This window comes from Triturus cristatus, chromosome 4_1 (genome assembly GCF_964204655.1).
Source record: "Triturus cristatus chromosome 4_1, aTriCri1.1, whole genome shotgun sequence".
NCBI lineage: Eukaryota > Metazoa > Chordata > Amphibia > Caudata > Salamandridae > Triturus > Triturus cristatus.
The window spans coordinates 872,940,671-872,962,359 of record NC_140585.1 but is presented as its reverse complement, the minus strand read 5'-3'; the positions used below and the strand labels follow the sequence as shown (position 1 = coordinate 872,962,359).

The window sequence follows — 21,689 nt, the reverse complement described above, 5'->3', positions numbered from 1 at the left end:
TTTAAGATGAGATAAAAGTTGTCCCAGGTGTCATTTCATGCAGGGCCGTTTCTAGGTGTTTTGCCGCCCTAGGCGAGAATTGAAAAATGCCACCCCGTTCCTTTAACTACCATCACTCTCTACCCCTGTCATCCAGGCCTCTGCAGTTTCTCACTCTCTATACACTTTTATTCTTTCTCTTCTAACAAAATCGTTTAGCACTCTTTGAGAACTTCAACTGCCAGTTACAGTGGCAACTCTGCTCATTTTGCTGCAGAGTAGACTGGCCCATCCCTATACCAGGTTTGCATCTCATCATCTTCCATCTCATCAAAGGGTGAGCTCAGGAGCCTCTCTGACCTCACTCGGTCCTGAGACATGATGTGAGAGGGTACAGAGAAAAATCTAGAAGTGAAAAACTGAACTCTGCGCAGTGAAGATAGACAGATGTCAGCTTTCAGTTACCTGCCTCAGAGCCTGAGCCTGGAAGTAACTGCATGCTGCATGAGGGTCCATGCAACAGCAGCTGAGGAGCAGTAGTGGATTGATGCTGGCAGCTGAAGCCAGGAAAGTTGGAAAAAAACTGTATCTGTCTGTGTGAACATGTGAGCACGTGTGTTTGTAAGTGGAAATGACACATTTCTGGCAATGGCATATGTAAGGTAATTCTTGGCAAAATTCTGGCACTGGCATACTAGATGTAATTGTTAACATAAGGGAATACACCCAATTCATACTAGGTGCACCAATTGACATACACAGTGTGTCCACTGCATAATTTGAATAAATGGGGTCCACGCCTGGGGAGCGTCAGGCTGCACTGGCTAGGCACACCAATGACTATTGAGCCAATCAGTGTAAAATGTGACCCCATATCATTCAAAATGTTCCCAGTGAAGAATCTCCCTGAGCCCTTATAGCAGACGTCTATGAATATGACTGAAACCTGCACTGCTAGCATTGATGCTGTTCCTGATCGCTGTGCCTTTCGTAAATAGTTGTGCCTTTTCATGTGGTGCTATAGCTGGTATTAAGGCAGTAACTGGACATTGGGGCTGTAATTGGACAGCATAGCACGGTCATCTGGAAAATTATATATGCCCATAGGTATATGATAGCCACATCCTTATTATAATTGCAGATCTGTTGGAATATGTATAATAACTCAAACAGACTTGTACCTCCTTTAGCATTTTTGTAATTTGATTGACCAGGGATTTAATGCTGTTCTTCAGACCATAAGTTGCCGCTTATTGCTCACCTGCTGCTGAGCCAACATATGCCAGGTCTGATTAATATTTTATGCAGAGGTTAGTAGGGAGGTCGTCGAGGCGCTGGGTGTTTATTAAAGAAGGCCATGGCTCCTTAGCCCAAGCGGGTACATTTTAATTGAAGCGGAACACAAAGTACCGAGTTCAGTTGTCACTTCCCTAGGGCCCTGCAAATAGAATTTGAAGGCATTCTCTTTAGTGAATCCAACACTGTCTTGATACGGCACCTTTAGTTCCCTCCTGGGAACACTGTTATTTTTTTTCCGATTTCCTCCACTGGAGTCGACTGCCCCCAAATAGCAGCGTTTATTCGGAGTGTCAGAGCTGTGTCTGTGATGAGCCTGCCCATAATTCCCGATCCGCCAAAGATAAACAACAGCAACACAAATGGATTGTTTATCTCCTTTTACTTTAGAAACATCTTTGCGGTGACAAGACGGGCTGCGTTTAACTTTCTCCTTAACGGCATCCCTAAGCTGTTGCAAGAAAGTGACAGCCAGGCGATCTCAAACGCCTGTTTTTTGCCGCCCTCCCCCTTTTGCCGCCCTAGGCGGCCGCCTAGTCTTGCCTAATGGCAGAAACGGCCCTGATTTCATGGCAAATCCCAAAGGTATGAACTTGTCCTATCATAGCACCTGCCTTATCGCGCCATCTCTGCTTTGATCTACAGGATAGTCTGTGAGATGGGGGAGGCCAAACTGAGCCAGTATGCTGGATTCGTAGACGTTTGCGTGGGCGACTGCAGACCTGAGTTTAAGGCCAGATCCTCTCAACTCTACTACTTTGTGGTAAGTGTAACGTTACCTGACCATGTCATGCACAACATGGTTTGATTCGACTGGACGGTTGTCATGACAGTCAATGCTTCACTGATTCTTGATATACACCCAACAATCTACCACTCATTAATATGTTTTGCTAGATACGTTTTTTCCCCTAAGGACGGAGGGATGTCTTTTTTTTTTGTCAAATAACAATTTTTTTTTTTTTTACAATTACATCCAAAGTAAAATTCTGTCATGCATCTCATTAACATTTCATGGTATTATGATACATGAAAAAGGAATTAATTCCATCAATAAAATGATCATGTGAAAAATGGGGACCCTAGTACTACACCGTACTATAGCACTTTCCCAAATTGTCTTGTCTTCCCTGAGTGAAGGAGGTTAACGTATGGCAATTGCTTTGTGTCCATACCTGTCCAAACTGAGACTTCAAAACTAATACTCAGTAACAAGTGCTGTTGATAGGGCCACTACAATTAAGCGACCATGGATAACCAAATTATGTGGCAGGATTGACTGAATTGTGTGACAGGAAAGGCATGTTCTGCAGCACAGCGGTACAAAAGGGGGTGGTGATGGACGGAGCATCAGAACCAATCAAACACTCACACCCAGTCAACAGATCTGGGTTTGATCCATCACCGTTCTTTAGCCCACTCTGCCACCCCAGTTCAGACATGGCCATATGCAAATCAGTCTGACCCTGTGCCTCATGGGAACAGTCCAGCCCGAACTGCCAAGCCATGTCTTCCCTGGACCGGAAACAAGCTTCCTAGGACCGGTTTCTGGCATTTCAGCCGTCTTCAGCCAGGCTTGCTTGAATTCAGTGGCAAAGTGAGCAAGGGACTCAACGTCTGAGCATACCCTGCCAACTTATGGCGAACAAAGCGGTACAAAAGGGGACATGGCTTGGCAGTTCGGGCTGGACTGTTCCCATGAGGCACAGGGTCAGACTGATTTGCATATGGCCATGTCTGAACTGGGGTGGCAGAGTGGGCTAAAGAATGGTGATGGATCAAACCCAGATCTGTTGACTGGGTGTGAGTGTTTGATTGGTTCTGATGCTCCGTCCATCACCACCCCCTTTTGTACCGGGTGGTAGATGCTGCTCAGCTCTGCTGAACTCCACGTGAACCGTGCAAAGAATGTTAGTTCTTGAAGTATAGTTTGCCCAGAGCGTGTCAGCCTCCCTCGTTTGTATCAGTTTAAAAACTGAAAACTGCAATCAGTAGACCGAAAGGTGACCAGTTAACCCTTTGAAAGGGTCTGCCACTGTGTGGAACTAAGAATGGCGCTTTCTTTTAGTTTTGTAACTTGTTGCCTATTTGAGATAGTTGTAGCCCTGGCATCTTTGACATGATTTCCCCAGCCTTTCTGCTTCTGACTTCCTGTTTCTGATTGTGCGCAGAACTTCATTTTTGCTGGTTTTAGGACTCGGCGTACTTTAACACTCCTGGCAATTACTAAAGTGCATGTGCGTGGTGTCTAAAATGTCTTAGCATTTGGTTTCTCCATGATTGGCATATTTGATTTACTAATAAGTCACTAGTACAGTGCACTGTGTGTGCCCAGGGCCTGTAAATCAAATGCTAGTAGTTGGCCTGCACCATGGGTTGTGCCGCCCACATGAGTCGCCCTGCAAACATGTCTCAGGCCTGCCACCGCACAGCTGTGTGTGCAGTGTTTTACTGCATGCCAACCTGGCAAGTACACCTACCTGCCTGGCCCGGACCTTCCCTTTTACTACTATAAGGCAACCCTAAGCTAGAAGCTAGGTAGCCCCAGGGGCAGGGTGCTGTGCATTTAAAAGGTGGGAAATGTGCCTGCAAGTTTACATTTCTTGGTAGTGAAACAACACTAAATTACCTTTTCACTACAGCAAAGCCTATCTCTGCCATCAGTTACCATTGGGGCTACCCTGTAGCATTTTACATGGGTATTGTCCAATTGGGAGCTAATTGAAAATTGGAGTTGGTGTCTCTCGACTCACAATTTAAAAACACATTTTTTGTGAAGTTGTTTTTTAAATTGCAGGTCTGAAAATGCCACTTTTAGAAAGTTTGGATTTTCTTACTTTAAACCATTCGGTTCCTCTGCCTGTCCCTAGTATACACGTCTGGGTTGGATGATGGGCTTTGTGAATTCACTCTGGACAGTCACACACAAAGGGAGGGCAAGTGTGCCCGGCATATCCCGATGGCCCATCACCAGGCTGATGAGGCTTTCTGAGCTTAAGTGGTAGGAGGAGTTGACACTTGCACCTGAGTAGGGCTGTGCCGGTCCCCACACAAAGAACTGCATACTCCCGGTAGTGTATTTAATATTGAATGGATTTACTATTGAAAGATTAATATCTTGACTTCTGTATGTTTGATTTTTGCCTGACACGGGCGGCCAAACCGCCATGCACACCATGGTGCAGCCACCACTTCTCCCTCAACGTCACGGGAGCCCAGCCCGGCCCGGCCCTGCCCTAACCTGTCTTCAATTGCAAGCTCAATACAAAAAATAAAATTATAATAATGGAGCGTTAACATTTTATTTTTTGTATTGAGCTTGCAGTTAAAGCAGTGGTGTGATGCTCCTCTGCCTTAGCGGAGTAACCGCCGCTGGTGTGTCTGCACAAATACTTTACATATTGCCTCCTTAGTTTAGCCTGAGTGCTCTATGTTAATCCCGAGAATGAGCACAGGTAAACTTAGTGTGCACTACACTTACCCTGAGTAAAGTGTGGGTCCCTACTTGGACATGGTGCAAACCACTGCCAAATAGAGACCCTATTTCTAACAGTTAGAAACACATTTTGTGTTTAGATACCCAATTTATGCAGCAGATGGCAAGCACGGTAAATCTCATATTCTACAGGAAAAATGTTGCAACACAGAATTCTATGTTTCCAGTGGCCGTGGGCCGTGGTTAAGGATAAACAATTGTGCCTTTCTAGTAGTGGTACATTACTTATTCCTGTATTGGAACTTTCATAGATTCCCATGCTTGTATCATTCCCCATCGTCGGAATGGGTGTCCCCAGTATACATAAAATAGCAATAGAAACCATTACCAAAACAGAAACTAGACCTAGGCCCATTCTCGTTTTGCAACCTATCCACCTCTTTTTGTAAAAGAGACCAAATAAAGTGAACAACCAATCAGATTAGCCTCACCCCTTAGAACCCTCCTGAGATTTTCTACCGCACGTTGTGCATGGGAGTCTCCACTGAGCTCTGCTCAGTTTTTTCCTGTAAACTTTCATTCTACAGTTTTTTTCACCTGTTTTTCTTCAAAATCTGCTTCAATATGTCTGATAACGAGAAGAAAACCCTCTTTAAAGCCTGAGCAGCTTGTGCTAAGAAGAGGTTATATGTGGAGGACAAGCACAAGGATTGTATTTACTGTCTGTACCCAGCCAGACCATAAGGTGGCAGACTGTAAAATATGCTGCACTTTTTCTACAAAGACTCCGCGAGACCGTGAGGGGCATCTTTTGACCTGGCTCCAGAAGCTTAAGTCAAGGAAGGAACCAGTCTCCAGTGACAGTGATGAGGCATCCTCTGCTACATCTTCCAGAAGGTCTGTTTAAAGGGGTGGAGCTTCTCCTTCACCTTCTGAAGAACGTCATGGTCAGGCCTTAAAAAGACCTCTCATAGGTCTGAAGGGCGTAGTCCTGGCGAATCTCCTCACCGAGGTGTAAAGGAGAGGGAAGGACTTTCAAAAGGAGTAATATCTGAAAGGAAATCCAGCTCTGTTCCTCCAGCTTCTCCTCCAGCGGCTCCAAAGACTTTCAAAAGCCCCCCGTACTCTCTTCTGAGGTAAAATCTGTGAAGAAGGTTCATTCATCGACAACGCTGTCAACGACTCCATCGAGGAAATCATCAAAGGTACAGTCTCAGTCTTCTTCTTCATCTCTGGCTCCGTCGACGGGCTCGTCGGCGGTGATTTCATCATCTCCGGCACTGACGCTTCAGAGTTCCGCTTCGATGACTTCGACGTCGGTGGTGGCTGTGTCATCGTCGATGATGTCGACGACGTCGACGAGGATGTTGACAACGAGAGTGAGGACCGCTACCACGTCGACGACGGCTGGGTTGACGACATCCATTTCTTCATCAACGATTCTCACATTGTTGTCGACGGTCCCGTTGACGACCTAGTCGACGATGGAAAAAAATTATATTTATATCAGAAAGCAACAAATTACACCTGAGGTGACTTCCCCCAGGAGGGTGATTCCTCTACCTCCTGCACTCCTCCTTGAAGAAGAGAGATCCAAAGAGGATGATGGACCTTTTGCCTATGCAAATAGCCCTTCTCAATTACACGTCAAGTGTCAGGACACAGACTCTGAGAGGGAATACGTGAAGGAACAGCAATATGATCCTTCCTCAGATTATCAAGAGGACTACCAGCAGGAGATGGTCTCTATGCCTTTCTCCTTACTAGCAGACTTAAAAAAATATGCTTTTGGTCTATAGGAGGAGATTTGCAACACATCCTCCAGTTCCTGTTGTGGTGCCAGTTACTGCTGTTCCTCCTCCTCGGCCTGCTACCCCTCAGCTGCCACCGCCTCAGCCTATGCTTGTGGCTCAGGATGCACCACCTGTCATGCCTCTCGTTCAGATGAGACCTCGGATGAGGACCAGGGCACCGTCACAATACCAGATCCAGACACAGAGTGGGGTGACTATGTCATTCCTGATCCATCTTCTCCTGCACCAGCACCTGTTAATTGCCCCCTGCAGACATAGGGGGTTTCCATAATTTGATGGACTAGGCCACTAAAAGATTTGAACTGCCCATGCCCACGGTGCAGTCTGAATGCTTCCTTTATGACTTTAAGGAGCCTTACAAAAAGTCTGTTCGGTCTATTCCGATTGTTGGTCACGTCTGGGAAGAAGGATTGAAAGTGATGCGGAGTCCAGCCAAGGTAATTCCTGTACTGCCTCGCCTTGAGAAAAGTATAGGGCTCTAGATTATAGCCCAGCCTGCTTGGTCAGCCAGCCTAAACCAGACTCTGTCATCTCTCAGGCTGCCCAAAGAAAATCCAGGAATCCTTCTGCTCCCCTCACGACACCTCCAGACAAAGAAGGCAGACTCCTCGATAACGCGGGCAAGAGGTTTTCCTCCATGTCCATACTGTTGGTCAGAGCTGCTAATGCCTTAGCGATACTTGGTCTCTATGATCGCCAGATGTGGTGTGAACTTTTCCCCCATCTGGACCAATTGCCGGAAGATGCGAAAAAAGATGCAAAGAAGATTCTTCAAGAGGGAGAGATAACATCTGCTGAAGTGATTGACTGTGCAATGGATATTGCAACAACTGCGTTCTGCTCCCTGGTGGGCGCTGCTGTCCTTCGTCATCAAGGCTGGGTGCGGGCAACATGGTTTCGTTCTGAGATCCAAAACAAGATCTTGGATCTTCCCTTTGATGGGGAGGCGCTCTTTGGAAAACATATTGATGATGCGCTCCAGGACATTAAGAAAGACACGGAAACTGCAAAATCCTTAGGGACTCTGCAGTACTGCAAGGTCCCCTTCCTTGGAGCCAGAGGTAGGGGTAATGGCATGTACAGAGGATGATGCCAACAGCAACGGTATTCCTCATATGGATCAACCACGCAATCTTACCGGCCGAATTATAACCAACGGCAAAATCAATCCTCTTTCTCTCGATCGACTAACATAGGAAGACAAGGACGCCAGGGGAGGGACTCCTTGAAGCGTCAATAGCGGCTTGCTGGCTCTTACTACTGTCCCTTCTCCTCCTGTAACATCAGTGGGAGGCAGAATATCAAATTACCTCCACAACTGGCAATAAATAACATCGGACCGTTGGGTGCTGAAGATCATTCAATCCGGCCATACTCTGGAATTTGTCCAAGCACCAACTTCCAAGCCCCCTCGCACCACTGCGTCAAAGCATCTCCGTCTTCTATGGTTGGAAGTCCATCAAATGCTCCTCAAAGGCACGATAGAACTGGTCCCTATCTCTCAGCGGGGAGAGGGTTTCTACTCCCGGTTCTTCCTGGTCCGTAAGACTTTAGAAAAGTGGCGCCCTATTCTAGATCTGAGGGAGCTCAATACCTATCTCATCAAACAATCTTTTCGGATGGTTTATCTGCAGGACATCCTTTGTCTTCTCAACTCAGGGGATTACATTGGATCTAGAGAACACTTACTTTCATGTACCCATTCATCCACCCCACAGGAGGTTCCTTCGCTTCACAGTAGCTAAGAGCCACTTTCAGTTCAAGGTCCTACATTTTGGACTCCGATCTGCTCCACGAATCTTTACAAAGGTATTAGCTCCGGTGGCAGCTTTTCTACGAAAACAACAGCACCAGGTCTTCCCTTACCTGGACGATTTGGTTGCTGAAGGCTTCTACCAAGCACGCAGCAGAAGAATCAGTCGTGGCCTTTTCAACAATCTCGGTCTGACTCTCAACACAGAAAATCCGACCCTCTGTCCATCCAGAACAGCCAGATTTCTGGGAGCCATTATAGACACTTCCATCAACAAAGCTTTTCCCACCCTGGAGAGGCAAGAAAAGCTGATGGCTATGGCCCTTCTGCTATTAAAAAGACAGTCACTTTCAGTTCACCTCTACAAGTCCCTCCAATGGGCCAATTCCTCCTGCATTCCTCTGATTCCTCACTGCAGGTTGCGGATGCGTCCTCTCCAGGAGGAGTTGGATTTGCCGTGGCGCTAAGTCGACAGATCTTTCGAAGACAAGGTCTTCGTTGCCGTGTCCATGAGAGACGCCGCATCATGGTGGACGAACAAGGAAAGCATTTCTCAGGGTCTCTCCTTCAGGTTCACTCCTGCTCCTCAGATAATTACTACAGATGCCTCGCTAGAGGGCTGGGGAGCAGTCTTGCAAGACCTTCATGTAAGCTGCCGTTGGCTGCCCCAACAGCATCTTCTACATATCAATCTGCTGGAGCTCAGAGGGATTCGCCTAGCCTTGCAGGCGTTTCTTCCATGAATACAGCAGTCTGCAGTTCTAATACGGACAGACAACACGACGGCTATGCATTATATAAACAAGGAAGGCGGCACCAGATCTCGTCTTTTGTCACAAGAAGCCCAGACAATTTGGGAATGGGCTATCCAGCAGGGGATATCGCTCAAAGCAGAACACCTTCCAGGCGTTCTCAACAAGACAGCATACACACTCAGCAGACTGAAATAGGTCAGCCACAAATGGGAACTGGACCATAGACCTCTTTGCCACGCCGGAGAACAAGAAATGCCGATTTTACGCAAGCAGGCTTCACCATCGGGGATCATTGGGGAATGCACTTTCGATGGCCTGGTCAGGGGCATTTGTTTACGCTTTTCCTCCCATTCCTCTGATCCCCAGGCTTCTCATGAGGCTCAAAGCGGAACCTTGCAAGATGATTTTGATAGCTCCTGCGTGGCCCCGACAGTTTTGGTTCACAGAGCTGCATCTCCTCTAACTGGACCTTCCACTTCCGTTGCAGCTGATTCCTTCGCTGCTGACGATGTCCCAGGGCCAAGTCTGGCATCCGGATCCTGAATCTCTGCAGTTGTTGGCATGGCTCCTGAGCAGTGAGAATTCTTGGTTTGACCCTTTCAACAGAATGTAGAGAGGTGATCTCTCAGGCACGAGCCCCAAATACCAACAAGACCTACAAGTTGAAGGGGAAGCGTTTCTGCATTTGGTCCCAGAAAAAGGGTATCCATCCTTTTTCTTCTGAGCCACATGAAGTTCTTCCTTACATTCTTTCTTAGCAAAATTGGGGCTGGCTCACTCTTCCATCAAGGTGCATCTTGCCGCCATCTCTCGTATCAGACGCACATCTTCAGGTCCGTCCCTCTGGTCGGCAAGGATAATTAAACAGTTTCTCAAGGGCCTTTTCAGTCTTCCCTCCAGTCAAGCCTCCGCCTCTTCTTTGGCACCATAACTTGGTTCTCACCCAGCTCATGAAGCATCCCTTCGAACCTATTCACCGGGAGGATTTGTAATTCCTCTCCTGGAAGGTAGCTCTTCTACTGGCCTTGACTTCGGCTACAAGAGTGGGTGAATTGCAGGCTCTCACCATTCAGGAACCTTTTCTCCAGTTCAAAAAGGGTACAGTGATACTACATACCAACCCAAAGTTCATACAGAAAGTGCTTTCAGACTTTTATTTGAATGAGCCGGTCATACTCAAAACTTTTTTCTCTCAACCTACTACTCCGGCAGAAAAGGCAGTCCACTCACTGGACATTCAGAGGTGCTTAAAATTCTATATCCAGCGTACTAAAGACTTGAGGTCTCCTCAACTATTTGTGTCTTTTAGTGACCCTCGTAAGGGGTTTCACCTTTCCAAGCAGGGGATCGCTCGTTGGATTACCAGCGCTGTCCAGTATTGTCACAGAGCAGCGGGTAAGCCCCTGGAAGGTCGGGTCCGTGCTCACTCCACGAGGGTGATTTCTTCTTTGACAGCCCTCTTTGCCGGAGTTCCTATCCAGGAGATCTGCAGGGCAGCGACCTGGAGCAGTACTCATACATTTGCAAGACATTACTGCCTGGATTCAGCAACGCAGAGTGACACATCAGTGGGTCAGACAGTCCTGAGGAACCTTTCAGTAGTGGTGAGCTTTCTCTTTCATCCCTCCTTCCATGTTACTGTTTTACAGCTCTTGCACATTTTTGAACCTCATGTGTCTATATTTTCTAAGGTTTCCAAGAATGATGATTGACCATTGAAATTGTCATTATGGTGCATGTGCTATTGCTTTGTTCTTGGTTTTATAATGGCCATGGCTCCAAAGATGTGCTGATAACTGCTAGCTACTCTGATACAAGCATGGAAATCTATGAAAGTTCCAATACTGGAACAAGTTACTTACCTGTAACTTTGGTTCTCCAGTATTGGAAACTTTCCTAGATTCCCATGCGACCCACTCTCCTTCCCTGGGAAAGCTCAGCCCCTAGCACCTTCAGTGTTGTGGTTCACAACGGCTACGAAAATCTGAGGTTCTGCGCTTCTCTCAGGAGGGTTCTAAGGGGTGAGGCTAATCTGATTGGTTGATCACTTTTTTTGGTCTCTTTTACAAAAAGAGGTGGATAGGTTGCAAAACGAGAATGGGCCTAGGCCTAGTTTCTGTTTTGGTAATGGTTTCTATTGCTATTTTATGTATACCGGGGACTCTCATTCCGACGACTGGGAATGATACAAGCATGGGAATCTATGAAAGTTTCCAATACTGGAGAACCAAAGTTACAGGTAAGTTACTCGTTTTCTTCCTACTGCAATAAATATTTAATTGTTCCTGTTCTGATATGCATTTATTACTTTGTCAGAGATGATAAAATAACTGAATATGAGCATAAACGACGGAAACACTTTTCTTGCAATGCATTCAGAAAGTCGGTATATTTTTTAATATTCCTTATCCCAATTCGCATGAATTTTTCGCACCCAGTTCCTTATTATTCATGTAGCTGTAAAGAAACTCCATAGTTTGAGGGATGACGTATCAGCTCCATTCAGAAGCAACATCCTAACTTCTCAGACTACAGGAGGTCTGTAGCATCTGCTGCTGAACAGTTACAAACAAACAGAGAGGACCAATCAGCGGAGTGCTGGCTTCATTAAGGAGTGCCCCTTCATGGCTTGCATGCATCTGAGTGTTTTTGATTTGAGAAACATGAAACCGCAAGGAAATTCACTGCACTCTTACTCAATGTTCAACCCTAGAGACTCACTCTAGAACATACTCACTCCTACATTCACATCTCGCTGCAGTCACTCACTCGCATTTACTGAAGTTACAGTGGCTCTCACTGACAGTGCTCACTCATTCAACGCAATCTCTCATTCATCAACCCAACTCTGTAGAGGGGGTGTACTTTCTGCCCAATTGCAGGCAGTAGTAACATTCTCACTCACTGAGTCTCATACTCACTATTTTTTATACACTCGGGCACTCTTTCTTTTACACATTGCTTAATCGTTCATCGCTCTTTCAGTAACACGCTCTCTACTCAAAGTCACTCAGCACTCACTCTCTGCAGTCGATCAGTCTCACGCTACCTCTCATCAGGGCTGGACTGGCCGTAGCGGGCACCGGGCAATCCCCTGGTGCGCCGCACGGGTGGGGGCTGGTTTTAGGCCCCCAGGGGCCGTTTTTGTAACAGGGTCGTTTTTGCAGCATCGGCCCTGTAACAAAATCGGCCGAAAACCGGCCCTGGCAAAGAGCTCGGCGGCACACCGAGGTGCCGCCGAGCTCTTTGCCAGGGCCGGTTTTGGTTCCCAGTCCGGCCCTGCCTCTCATTGATCTTTGGGGGATGCCCTGTTCCCTTCCACCCTGTTCATAGTGGATTTAATTTTTAACCTTATCATAAATAAGAGTAAACTTCATTAAATAAAATACGTTCAGGCAGCCCTAAACATGATGCTAAACGCTGTGAGAGAGTTATGAGGCAATGTGCAGCCGGCTAGTGTCTGCGGCATTGTGTGGGTGGCACCACATGAGATCAATGGAACAAATCATTTGTAATTAAAACCAGACGTAGGCGCAGGATGTCACGTCGCCTTGGGGAGAGCTTGCATAATCCCTGGGTGACCTTCAAATATGGCCGCCACCTTGACATGAATCACGAATCCCTTCAACAGAGACCTCCGAGCAGAGACATGTTCTTAGGGACTGCAGAGGAAAAAACATATTTTCATTTAAGGAAAACAAACAACTGCTCTCACTTCTACTCAGGCTGCACCAGCAAAGAGCTTTGCAGGCCAGGCCTTTGAGAGGATCTGCCTGAGTGAAGTGCGCGCAACAGAAGCTTCCTTTATGGATCGTGTTCTCCTGTTAGTTATGATTCCACATACATACAAATATCTGCATCCACTATGTTCTAGGGATTCATATTATTTAGGTTGGACAGCGTGGGTACAACCAAGAAACTGGAGAAGAACAAACTTCTGTCTGTGATCATATTTAGCAATTTACAAATCAGGCGAAAATGTTTCAATTGAACCAGTGCTGCAGCATTTGGTCAGAAATATATTTGATTTAATTTTAATGCAATTTTAACAATTGCCAGGATATAAAATTATATTTCTCCCTCCTACGCTACCTTTTCACACTTACAAATGTCATCAGCCAAAGGGCTCCATTCAGGATTGTGCTGCCAGCTCCTCTTCCTTATGCCTTGCATAATCAGACAGCTTCATAGAAGGTTGCCTTTTTAGTCAACATAGTCAGCACAGCATCTGTATGCAAAGGTACCGCAACCAGCAGGTGCCTGATTAGTACTTCTGTAATGAAAAAACATCAACCTAAATGCTATATCTAAGTCCTTCGTGGGTACTATGGTCAGGGGCGGCTCCTCCGTTATGGCGGAGGAGCGTCGCCCCACTCCTGAGAGGCAGCAGATGCAAACGTGAAAAATAACCGACAATAAAACCATCTAATTATCATTTTATTTTTCTTAGGATGCCACAGGCAGCCATGTCTTAGGGCCGGAGCGTCATGGCGTCAGCAGGAGAGAGGAGAAGTGGTGGGGGCACTTAAGTGCGCATGTCGGTTTGGCCAGCTGTCTTAGGACAGCCAAACTGACATGCACACTTAAATTTCTCCATCCCAGCTGTCTTGCACAGCTGGGTCGAGAAATGGCACAGGATCCCTGTGCCTTGAGCGAGCATCAAATCAGCCCGCTCAGGCCAATCAGTTACGCTGTTCTCATGCTGGTAAAAAGTATTACCAGCATGAGAGCAGCATCTGGATTGGATTCTTGGAGCCTGTGCAGGCAATCGCGAGTCGGGACCAGAGCACCGAAGTGGCAGCTGCAGTGGCAGGTGAGTTCTCTTTTATTTTATTTTATTTAATTTCCTGCTCCCACTGCTTCTAATTATGAGCAGACACCCCTGACCATGGAGCACAAACGTGAGAGGGCCATACCCGAGATCCACATGGTACTATAGAGCACAAGTACCTGATGCTTGCTATGGTTAAGCAGAGTTCTGATACCCAAAGGATTGACCATCGGTGGGGCCTGACATAGTAAAAGCCCTGGCACATGAGGCACCATAGAGCTTAGTTACACAAGGAGTTAGGCCAATATCTGTGAGATAATACACTCACAGGTGATGGAGGGGGTATGTCGGCTTCCATGGTAAAACCGAACACAGATGCCTAAGGTTTATAGCTGTGACCTAGACAACTCGGGCCCATGAGGTTTGCAAGGTAATGCAGAGCACAGGAACTGAGGGATTGACTAAGCCAAGGCTTTTGAGATACCACATTCCACCGTTGCCTCAGGGATATGCCTGAAGTGTGTCTTAATGGGAGAAGGGGTTAGGGTCATCTGTCCAGCCGTGCATAGTACACACAATTTGAATAGGTTAACGGCATAGATAGTTAATTTTTCATAGATTCTTTCCTCTATAGGAAGTGCGCATTATTCATTAGTAGGACTGTCCAGACTACTCTGCATCTATATCCTGGTTGGTTCTACTGGTCCTACTACAGCGCGTGTTGCCCATCTTTCAAGTCCTGGCCCAGTTTCGGCACTCCACCTAAATCACACTAACCTCTAGGATCAGCTCAGGAAGAGGGGTGGTAGCACATTGTTTATTTTTATCTTTTCTCAGTGCCTTTTCCAATACTTTATCTGCAGCTGCTCGCATTGTTCTAGTAAATATCTTTTTAACATGCCCATTTTTTTATCCAATGTTAGCCCATTAGTGGTGAGATGCTCGCCTCTGCATTTGAAAGCCTATCTCTGCTCGCTCTCACCTAGAGGACATTTTAACGATTGATTACCTACAAGAAAAAAAATGCAGAAAGTCAGGAACTACATTTTATTTTTTATTTCAGAAGTCTGACAATTGGCACTATGACATATAATCAGGGCACCTGGAAATATTGGGGCTGATAATGATAGTGGATAAGTAGGCAGCAGTCTGATCGGCTCATTACGATGCGACTGCCGCGCTGGTGGTTGCAAAGTGCTCCTTTTCATGGCAGTTTGGACTGCAGGCAAGGAAAAGGGCTTCAGCACAAGCCAACGTGTAAAGGAGCACTTCCTGCACGTCAATGGAGGTGTTTGGGGGCACTAAATGTCCCCCAGGGCCACTTTACAGTGGCCCATGTTGGATGGGCGCCTTGTTTATTGCCCCAAAATTCAGTTTTCGACAGCCTTTTCATGGTAGTCTTCCCACCATGAAAAGGCTATCGGAAAGGGATATCGTAATCCCGATGGAGGGGCCTGCCTCAGCACCGCTGCCATTTGGAACTACGAGTCCAATCGCCGCCCCATCAGGATCACTGATCCGGGCAGAGGCGGATGTATTCCCCCGACCTTTGTGGGTCCGACCGCCGGTATTGTAATCCAGAAGTCGGATCGAGGAGCTGTTGGTGGGCGGACTGCCACAAACGGCTTGTCCGTAGCTGTCATAATCAGCCCCTTTGTGTTTCTGCTGCAGTTATGTTTCCTGCACAACCATGGATTTTTCTTATTTGTCACGTTATGCACCATTGGCGGTACAATTTGAAGAATTGACAAAATAATTCAAGTCAAGTCAAGTCAAATTCCACTTTATTCGATTAATTAAAATCATAAAAGCATTCTACAGCAAATATCAAAAGTTCATCTATAAAACAGTTGATAAATTTAATACAGTATTAAACAGTTGATAAATTTAAAAAGCAGGTTAAAAGGGCGATAATTGCATAAAATACATTTAAAAAAAGCACTCGAATGAGCAATATAGATGGATCCAGATTTCTATTGTTCTTCCAATCTTAGCCTTATTCTCTTGCATCTTACAGATGCGGCTAGAAAACTAGCAGTGCAGTACATAATTAGAGGAGAGAGCAACATCTGTAAATAAAACAGTGCAGGCTTATACTGGATAAAGCCCAGGTCCTTCAAAATAGATTTTAAGTATCTTGTGCGCGGTTCATGATAGAAGGAACAAAAGAACAAAAAATGGGCATTATCCTGAATAGAGAAACCATCACATTTGCATGGGGCCGATTCCTCCAGCTTGCACCAGTCTTTCACATCCCACAGCACTGTATAAATTTGGTTAAACCGAAATTTGGATAAAAGCCATCTATGAAAAGGGTTGGTTACCGTTATTAAATAAGGGGCCAGCACACAGGATGGAGATATCAGAACATGAGCCCTCACAGAGGGTTTACATAAATCGTGGGCTTCGCGCTCGGCCATGCGAATTCTCAGAAAATTTATTTTCACCCACGGCAGGTCAGCTCTACACAAGGCTTCAGGTCTACTAAAGATTTCAGGGCGTCCCAAGAGTGCTGTCATAGTTTCAATGTAAGACAGCCACTGAATGTCCCTTCTGTGATCAAGTTGGAGACAATCTTTGATGATCCGATGATTAAGGCTAAGGTTTGGGTTAAGCCAAAGCTTTATCCACATCAATAGTGGAGCTAGATTTATTATGTCTAGGATGTAACCCATTCCCAGCTCTAGGTGTACTGAGAAGGTAGCAGTTGACTGGGGTAAACCCAGCAGTGAGCGAAAAAATTTGTTTTCCTCAGTCTGGATATCTTTAGAATTAACGTAACCCCAGACTGCTGCACCATATCTAGCAATTGCAATTGTCTTGGCTTTATAGATGGCCATAATAGCCTCCATAGGTTTCCCCCCCCAATCTCTTAGCAAAACCCAGAATTGCAGCATATGAGCTTCTTACCGCATTCATTTTAGATGTTACCTGCGGTGTCCAGGTTCCCCTCTGATCAAAAATCACACCCAAGTAGGTAAAGACCTTGACACTAGTAATCACCTCTCCGTCACAGAAAAAGGATTTTTCTTTACGCATACCACATCCTACAGACATGGTATGTGATTTACTTTTGTTGATCACCAGGTCGAGACTAGTCATAAAATTACAAAAGGCATCAAGTAACTTTTGTAGGGCAACTGGGGTCCTAGCTATGAGTACCGCGTCATCGGCATAGAGGAGCACCGGAATTGGTGCACCCCCCATGCTCGGGAAATCTTTTGTGGCAGACGTTAGGTAACCCTCCAAAGAGTTCACGTAGAGCGTGAACAACATTGGCGCCAGGATGCATCCCTGGCGGACCCCTCTAGTGGATCTAAAGCTCTCGGTACACTTTCCGTCGGTGGTCATTCTAATACGGGCCCTCAGATCTTTGTGGAGCTCCGCCAGAAAGTGTACCAAGGAACTGTCGAGGCCCATCTCCAGCAACATTGCCCACAGCTTAGATCTATTAACAAGATCAAAAGCTGTGGACAGGTCCATGAAACCAAGGAATAAGCTGCCCCCTTTTGCTTTGGTGTATTTGGACAGTATGAGGTGGAGGTTGAGGCATTGGTCCTCAGTACTCCTCCCTGACCTAAAGCCGAATTGTGCCTCGGATAGGATGTTATTTCCCTTGGCCCACGCGGAGATCCTCGCCAGGACAACCTTGCCTAAAATTTTTACCGAGGAGTCCAGAAGCGATATAGGTCGATAGCATTTTGGATCTCCTCTCTGCCCTTTTTTAAATATTGGGACGATTGTAGCTAGAGACCAGGACTCAGGGAAACCCACTATTGCGGCAGCGTTAAAAACTCTAGTTAAAATGTTTGCCCAAAACAGTGGATTTGCCCTGTACATGTCCGCTGGCACTCCGTCAGGGCCAGGGGCCTTGCGCCCTGCTGTCTCCTCTATGGCTCTAAGTACCTCACAGGTTTCAAAACTCACAGGCTCCATGGGGCTACCATTTACGGGAGTTATAAAAGGGTCCGCCTCCCTGTGACTGTCATAAATTTTTTCAAAATGGGATAGCCAATCGACCTCTGAGATGTTTAATTCCTGTGCTGAGTTTTGAGCGCCTGTAAGAAATGGAGAATTTATTATTGTCCAAAACTCAGCACTATTTTTTAGAGTAGCTTTATCCCTTAAATCCTCCCAAGCTTTACTTTTTAATTCATTTTTACGCAGAGTGATGGCCGTGTTATAATCCTTTCTCAATCGTGCCACAAGCTCCTTATCCCTTGGGCGGATGTTGAAGGCTTTTTTAAGGCGGTTATGAGCTTTACTGCAATTTTTATCAAACCAGCCTTTCGCCGGGTATTGTTTAGCCCCCTGCCCTTTGGCTAAAAGACTGCTAGACACAAACCGGCAAATATCTTCAAAGGAAGATATAATATCATTGTACCCAGCTGATGGGGTGGCACACACCATTAACTCTTCCGCGACTGAATTGGATAAAGTTATAAAAAAAAAATCCGGTACAACCGACTCCCATTTAAGTCTTCTCCCCTGATCCTTTTCTTTTACAGGCAATATAGTCCGCTGGAGAACAACAGATTTTGACAAGAAGGCACTATTTGTTAACACCAAACCAACCGGATTATGATCACTCATGGGCATAGCAATTGCATTATATGTAATCACATAATTAAGGAAATATTTAGTAGTGGGTGGAATATTCCATTCTGCTTGCGAAATTGATGAAATTTTGGTGATCATATGGAGTTCCGGCCAAAGTTCACCAATCTCTATGTGGTAGAATTTGTCTCTCATGCGCATATGCAGAACAGTAAGTTGGCGAGCGTGAGTTAGAGTTGATATCCCCTAGTGCAAATTAAGGTTGGTAGTAGGACATCCCGTGAGGTTTTTCTAACATGGCCAGTCATGACTGTTCGCAGTCAGAAGACTGCCACGCAAGTAGAAAATCAGCTCGAGTGGCAGCAAAATCAACTCAAGCAACTGCACCCTCTAGCGCACCGCATGGTGCTGTTTGCGCTGATTTTCCAATGTGGATTGCGATACCGGCGCTAAATCACAGCACAAGCAGAGCAAGCTGTGCCCTGTGCCTATTTCCACCTGTTGGCAGGACTCCACGGAATCTTGTGGAGTTTTTATGTAACTCTGTGAAAGTTATTAAACTAAAAGCAAGGTTTTTAGAGCAGAACTTGCCAGCACAAATTGTGAAACATGCACATCTTCATCTATGTCTACCTAAATATCAATCCAGCTAGGTGTTGATTTAATCTAATCTATCTGCCTATCTGTTTATCTGTCCACCTATCTGCCCATATATTGGTCTATCGGCAGTGCACCTTCAGCCCTCGTGTATGCCATCTCCTCCTTATCTTATAGGATATACGTTTTATGGCCCCTGAAGATCTGCACCATAAATATAGGCGAATAAATGCACTGGGTGTGCTCTTGCTTTGATGCTCTGGCATGTGCCTCTTTGTTGCTCCAGTATGAACAGTGAATTGACCCGATGTAAGAAGTTGCTCTCTTTGAACAGGAAGGATGACACAGTAGCATTTGTTTGCTAAATCAAGGCCTTGACAGTGAATGCATCTCTGTCGCCAGGAGGCAATGTCTATATGCCCTCAAGAAGGCACAGGATGGAAGTTGACTGGATGAATGCGGCTGTTGTATTCTTAGTTTAATGTTAGAATGACACGCATTATTTAGTTCAAGCAGTGTCTGTCTATTACCACACTTTTCATTGCATTAAACAAAGTCGCTATAAGTGCCTGAGGACCTCTTATTGCAGCTGTCCACAAACGTGGGATTGTTGTGGTCCTTATCACTGCCCCTCTGACGGTGCACCAAACCCTACTTTTATTCATTGCCCCGCTCACTGCTGAGTGCAGTCCATGGGTGAAGATTTATTCCAAGGTGTGTTTGCATGGCTCCTGCTTGCACTGTACCTGTTTCTAAGTGTAGAGCTGTCCCTCTTAAGCCGTCATCTCCACAAGTCTGTTTTCTATGTCTATGATATGACGTGCATCTTGATCTAGATTCTTGCTGAAGAGAAACCCCTGCTTGCTGTAAGTGTTCCCAGCCTCGGGGTTAATTGATCCGGATTCCCATGGAGACACGTGTTAAGTAGGAGACACTCAGGGTGTAAATTCAGCGCAATCTGTTCTGGAACTTTCATACCAGCTAAACAAGGCCTTGAATCTGAAGAAAAATACTTAGTTTGACCTCATGGGGTTGCCTTTATAACTTGACAATTAGTGCTTGAAAAGAAAACACAGCTCAAATAATTTGACTTGTGGTTTGGGATTAGTGACGATACCTCAGAACCGCAGAAGTACAACATGAAAGAAGATTGAGCTTTGGAAACTGAGGTATGAAAAAGAGAAGCTTGCATGGGTCATAGGCGATCACCCGCTATTCCTGACTCGTCCACGTCCTCAGACAGAGCCTCTGTGATCTCCAGGGTCTTCCGGTCCAGGGGAGAGGATTTCCACGCCGGCTAGGCATTTGGAAACGTCCAGGCACCTGCGCACCTCCACTGTGGAAAGGAGCGGGTTCATTTATATTCAGAGAGCGACTTCCCACTTGGGATTGTGTCTGGAAAGTTTTCCCATTAAAATGCTAATGACAGAGTAAACTGTGGCTCCGAGATGTTGCTTCAGAAATAGATCTGGCTGGTATTTTTTGGAAGAATGCTCATTGTATTGTTGTTTAGATGCACAGAAGGCTCACTGGCTCATGAGACGGCTGTTGTCCCTGTGATGGCTGAGAATAATACTTTGGACCGAACTACCACGCAGGACTGAGGGGTGGGGAGCAAGTCCTCGACTCCTCCCAAACGAAGGTTTTTAAAAACTAATCAAGAAGAAAAGATGAAGATCATTGAAACGACTGTTGGAGCAGCAGAAAATAAAATGAATACTATGTGACGCCACTTGCTTCCAGTTCATATGCACTCTAGACAACAATTGCTGCACTTGCCAATCTGTGCTCATTTTTAATTTGTACCAATCGGAGAATGACAAAAGGTGGGAGTCAGCCCTGCCAGCGTTCAAATCCGTGTTTTGAAGTTTACATTCAGATTAATGTGACATGTGTTGAAACTTTTGAGCCTTTAGCTGGTTTTAGAAATATTTCACTCCACGATCAAAAGGCGCATTGAAGCGGGTTGGATGGGCACTCGTAGAACTCCTTGCACAGCCACGACTTCTGCATTGATTTTGGGTGGAATCCGCAGGCGAAGGGCTGTTTTGTGAAGGGGTGGGATGGCAGAGTGAGTTTCCGCGTTTTACTCCAGCGTCAGCATTGGGTGTGGCGTAACACCACAGCGCCTACAACATGGTGGGGGTGGAGTTTATGATGTGGCAGTTATAGGACACCCAGCCAGTCAATGCTCTTGCTTGGGTAGCCTGAGAGATGGCAGGCATGAGCGCTCGATTTTTGGAGGGACTAATTTTCTCCGGACCACATCCGACTGTGGGAGTCTTTTTAGGAGGGTGGATCTAACGAAAGTGGCGCTTGAAAGACTGTAAGCAAAATTCAGGCAAGTATCTTTAAAAAAGAAAGAGGCAGGTGACCTAGGTGTGGAAGCCTGATGGCTGTAAATAAATCAGAAACTACTTGTGTGCTAACTGAGACGGCTTGCAGACACTTTTCCCACAGGAATATTAAAGTTTAAGCAAGGCTTTGCCGCTAAGGCCCACGTTAGAAGATCGCTAGATTCACATGGCTTTGATGTCTGGGCTGGGAATGATTATTCTGGCCAGTATCTCCTAACCTAAATCTGACCGTCGTGCGTTTTTGTGACTGGAATGGGGAATAACAGCTTGGACCCAAGAGTACCTGTTTCTTCTTCCACATGGTTAAATCCGATTCATGACCGACACATCCAGTCAGAGTTACCTCCTGCTCTTGAGGTAGTTTGGCGTGCATT

At 46.0% G+C, this 21,689-nt stretch overlaps 1 protein-coding gene across 4 annotated transcripts in view; it reads left to right on the top strand.

Annotated features, from left to right (window-relative positions):
• Positions 1–21,689, top strand: part of PLXNA4 (plexin A4) — a 1,024,340-nt gene that overhangs the window by 773,372 nt on the left and 229,279 nt on the right. For all 4 annotated transcript variants that reach the window (XM_085653587.1, XM_085653590.1, XM_085653588.1 and 1 more), the window contains one exon: positions 1,921–2,038. In XM_085653587.1, coding sequence (XP_085509713.1) covers positions 1,921–2,038 — 118 coding nt within the window. The remainder of the gene's footprint in view (positions 1–1,920; positions 2,039–21,689) is intronic.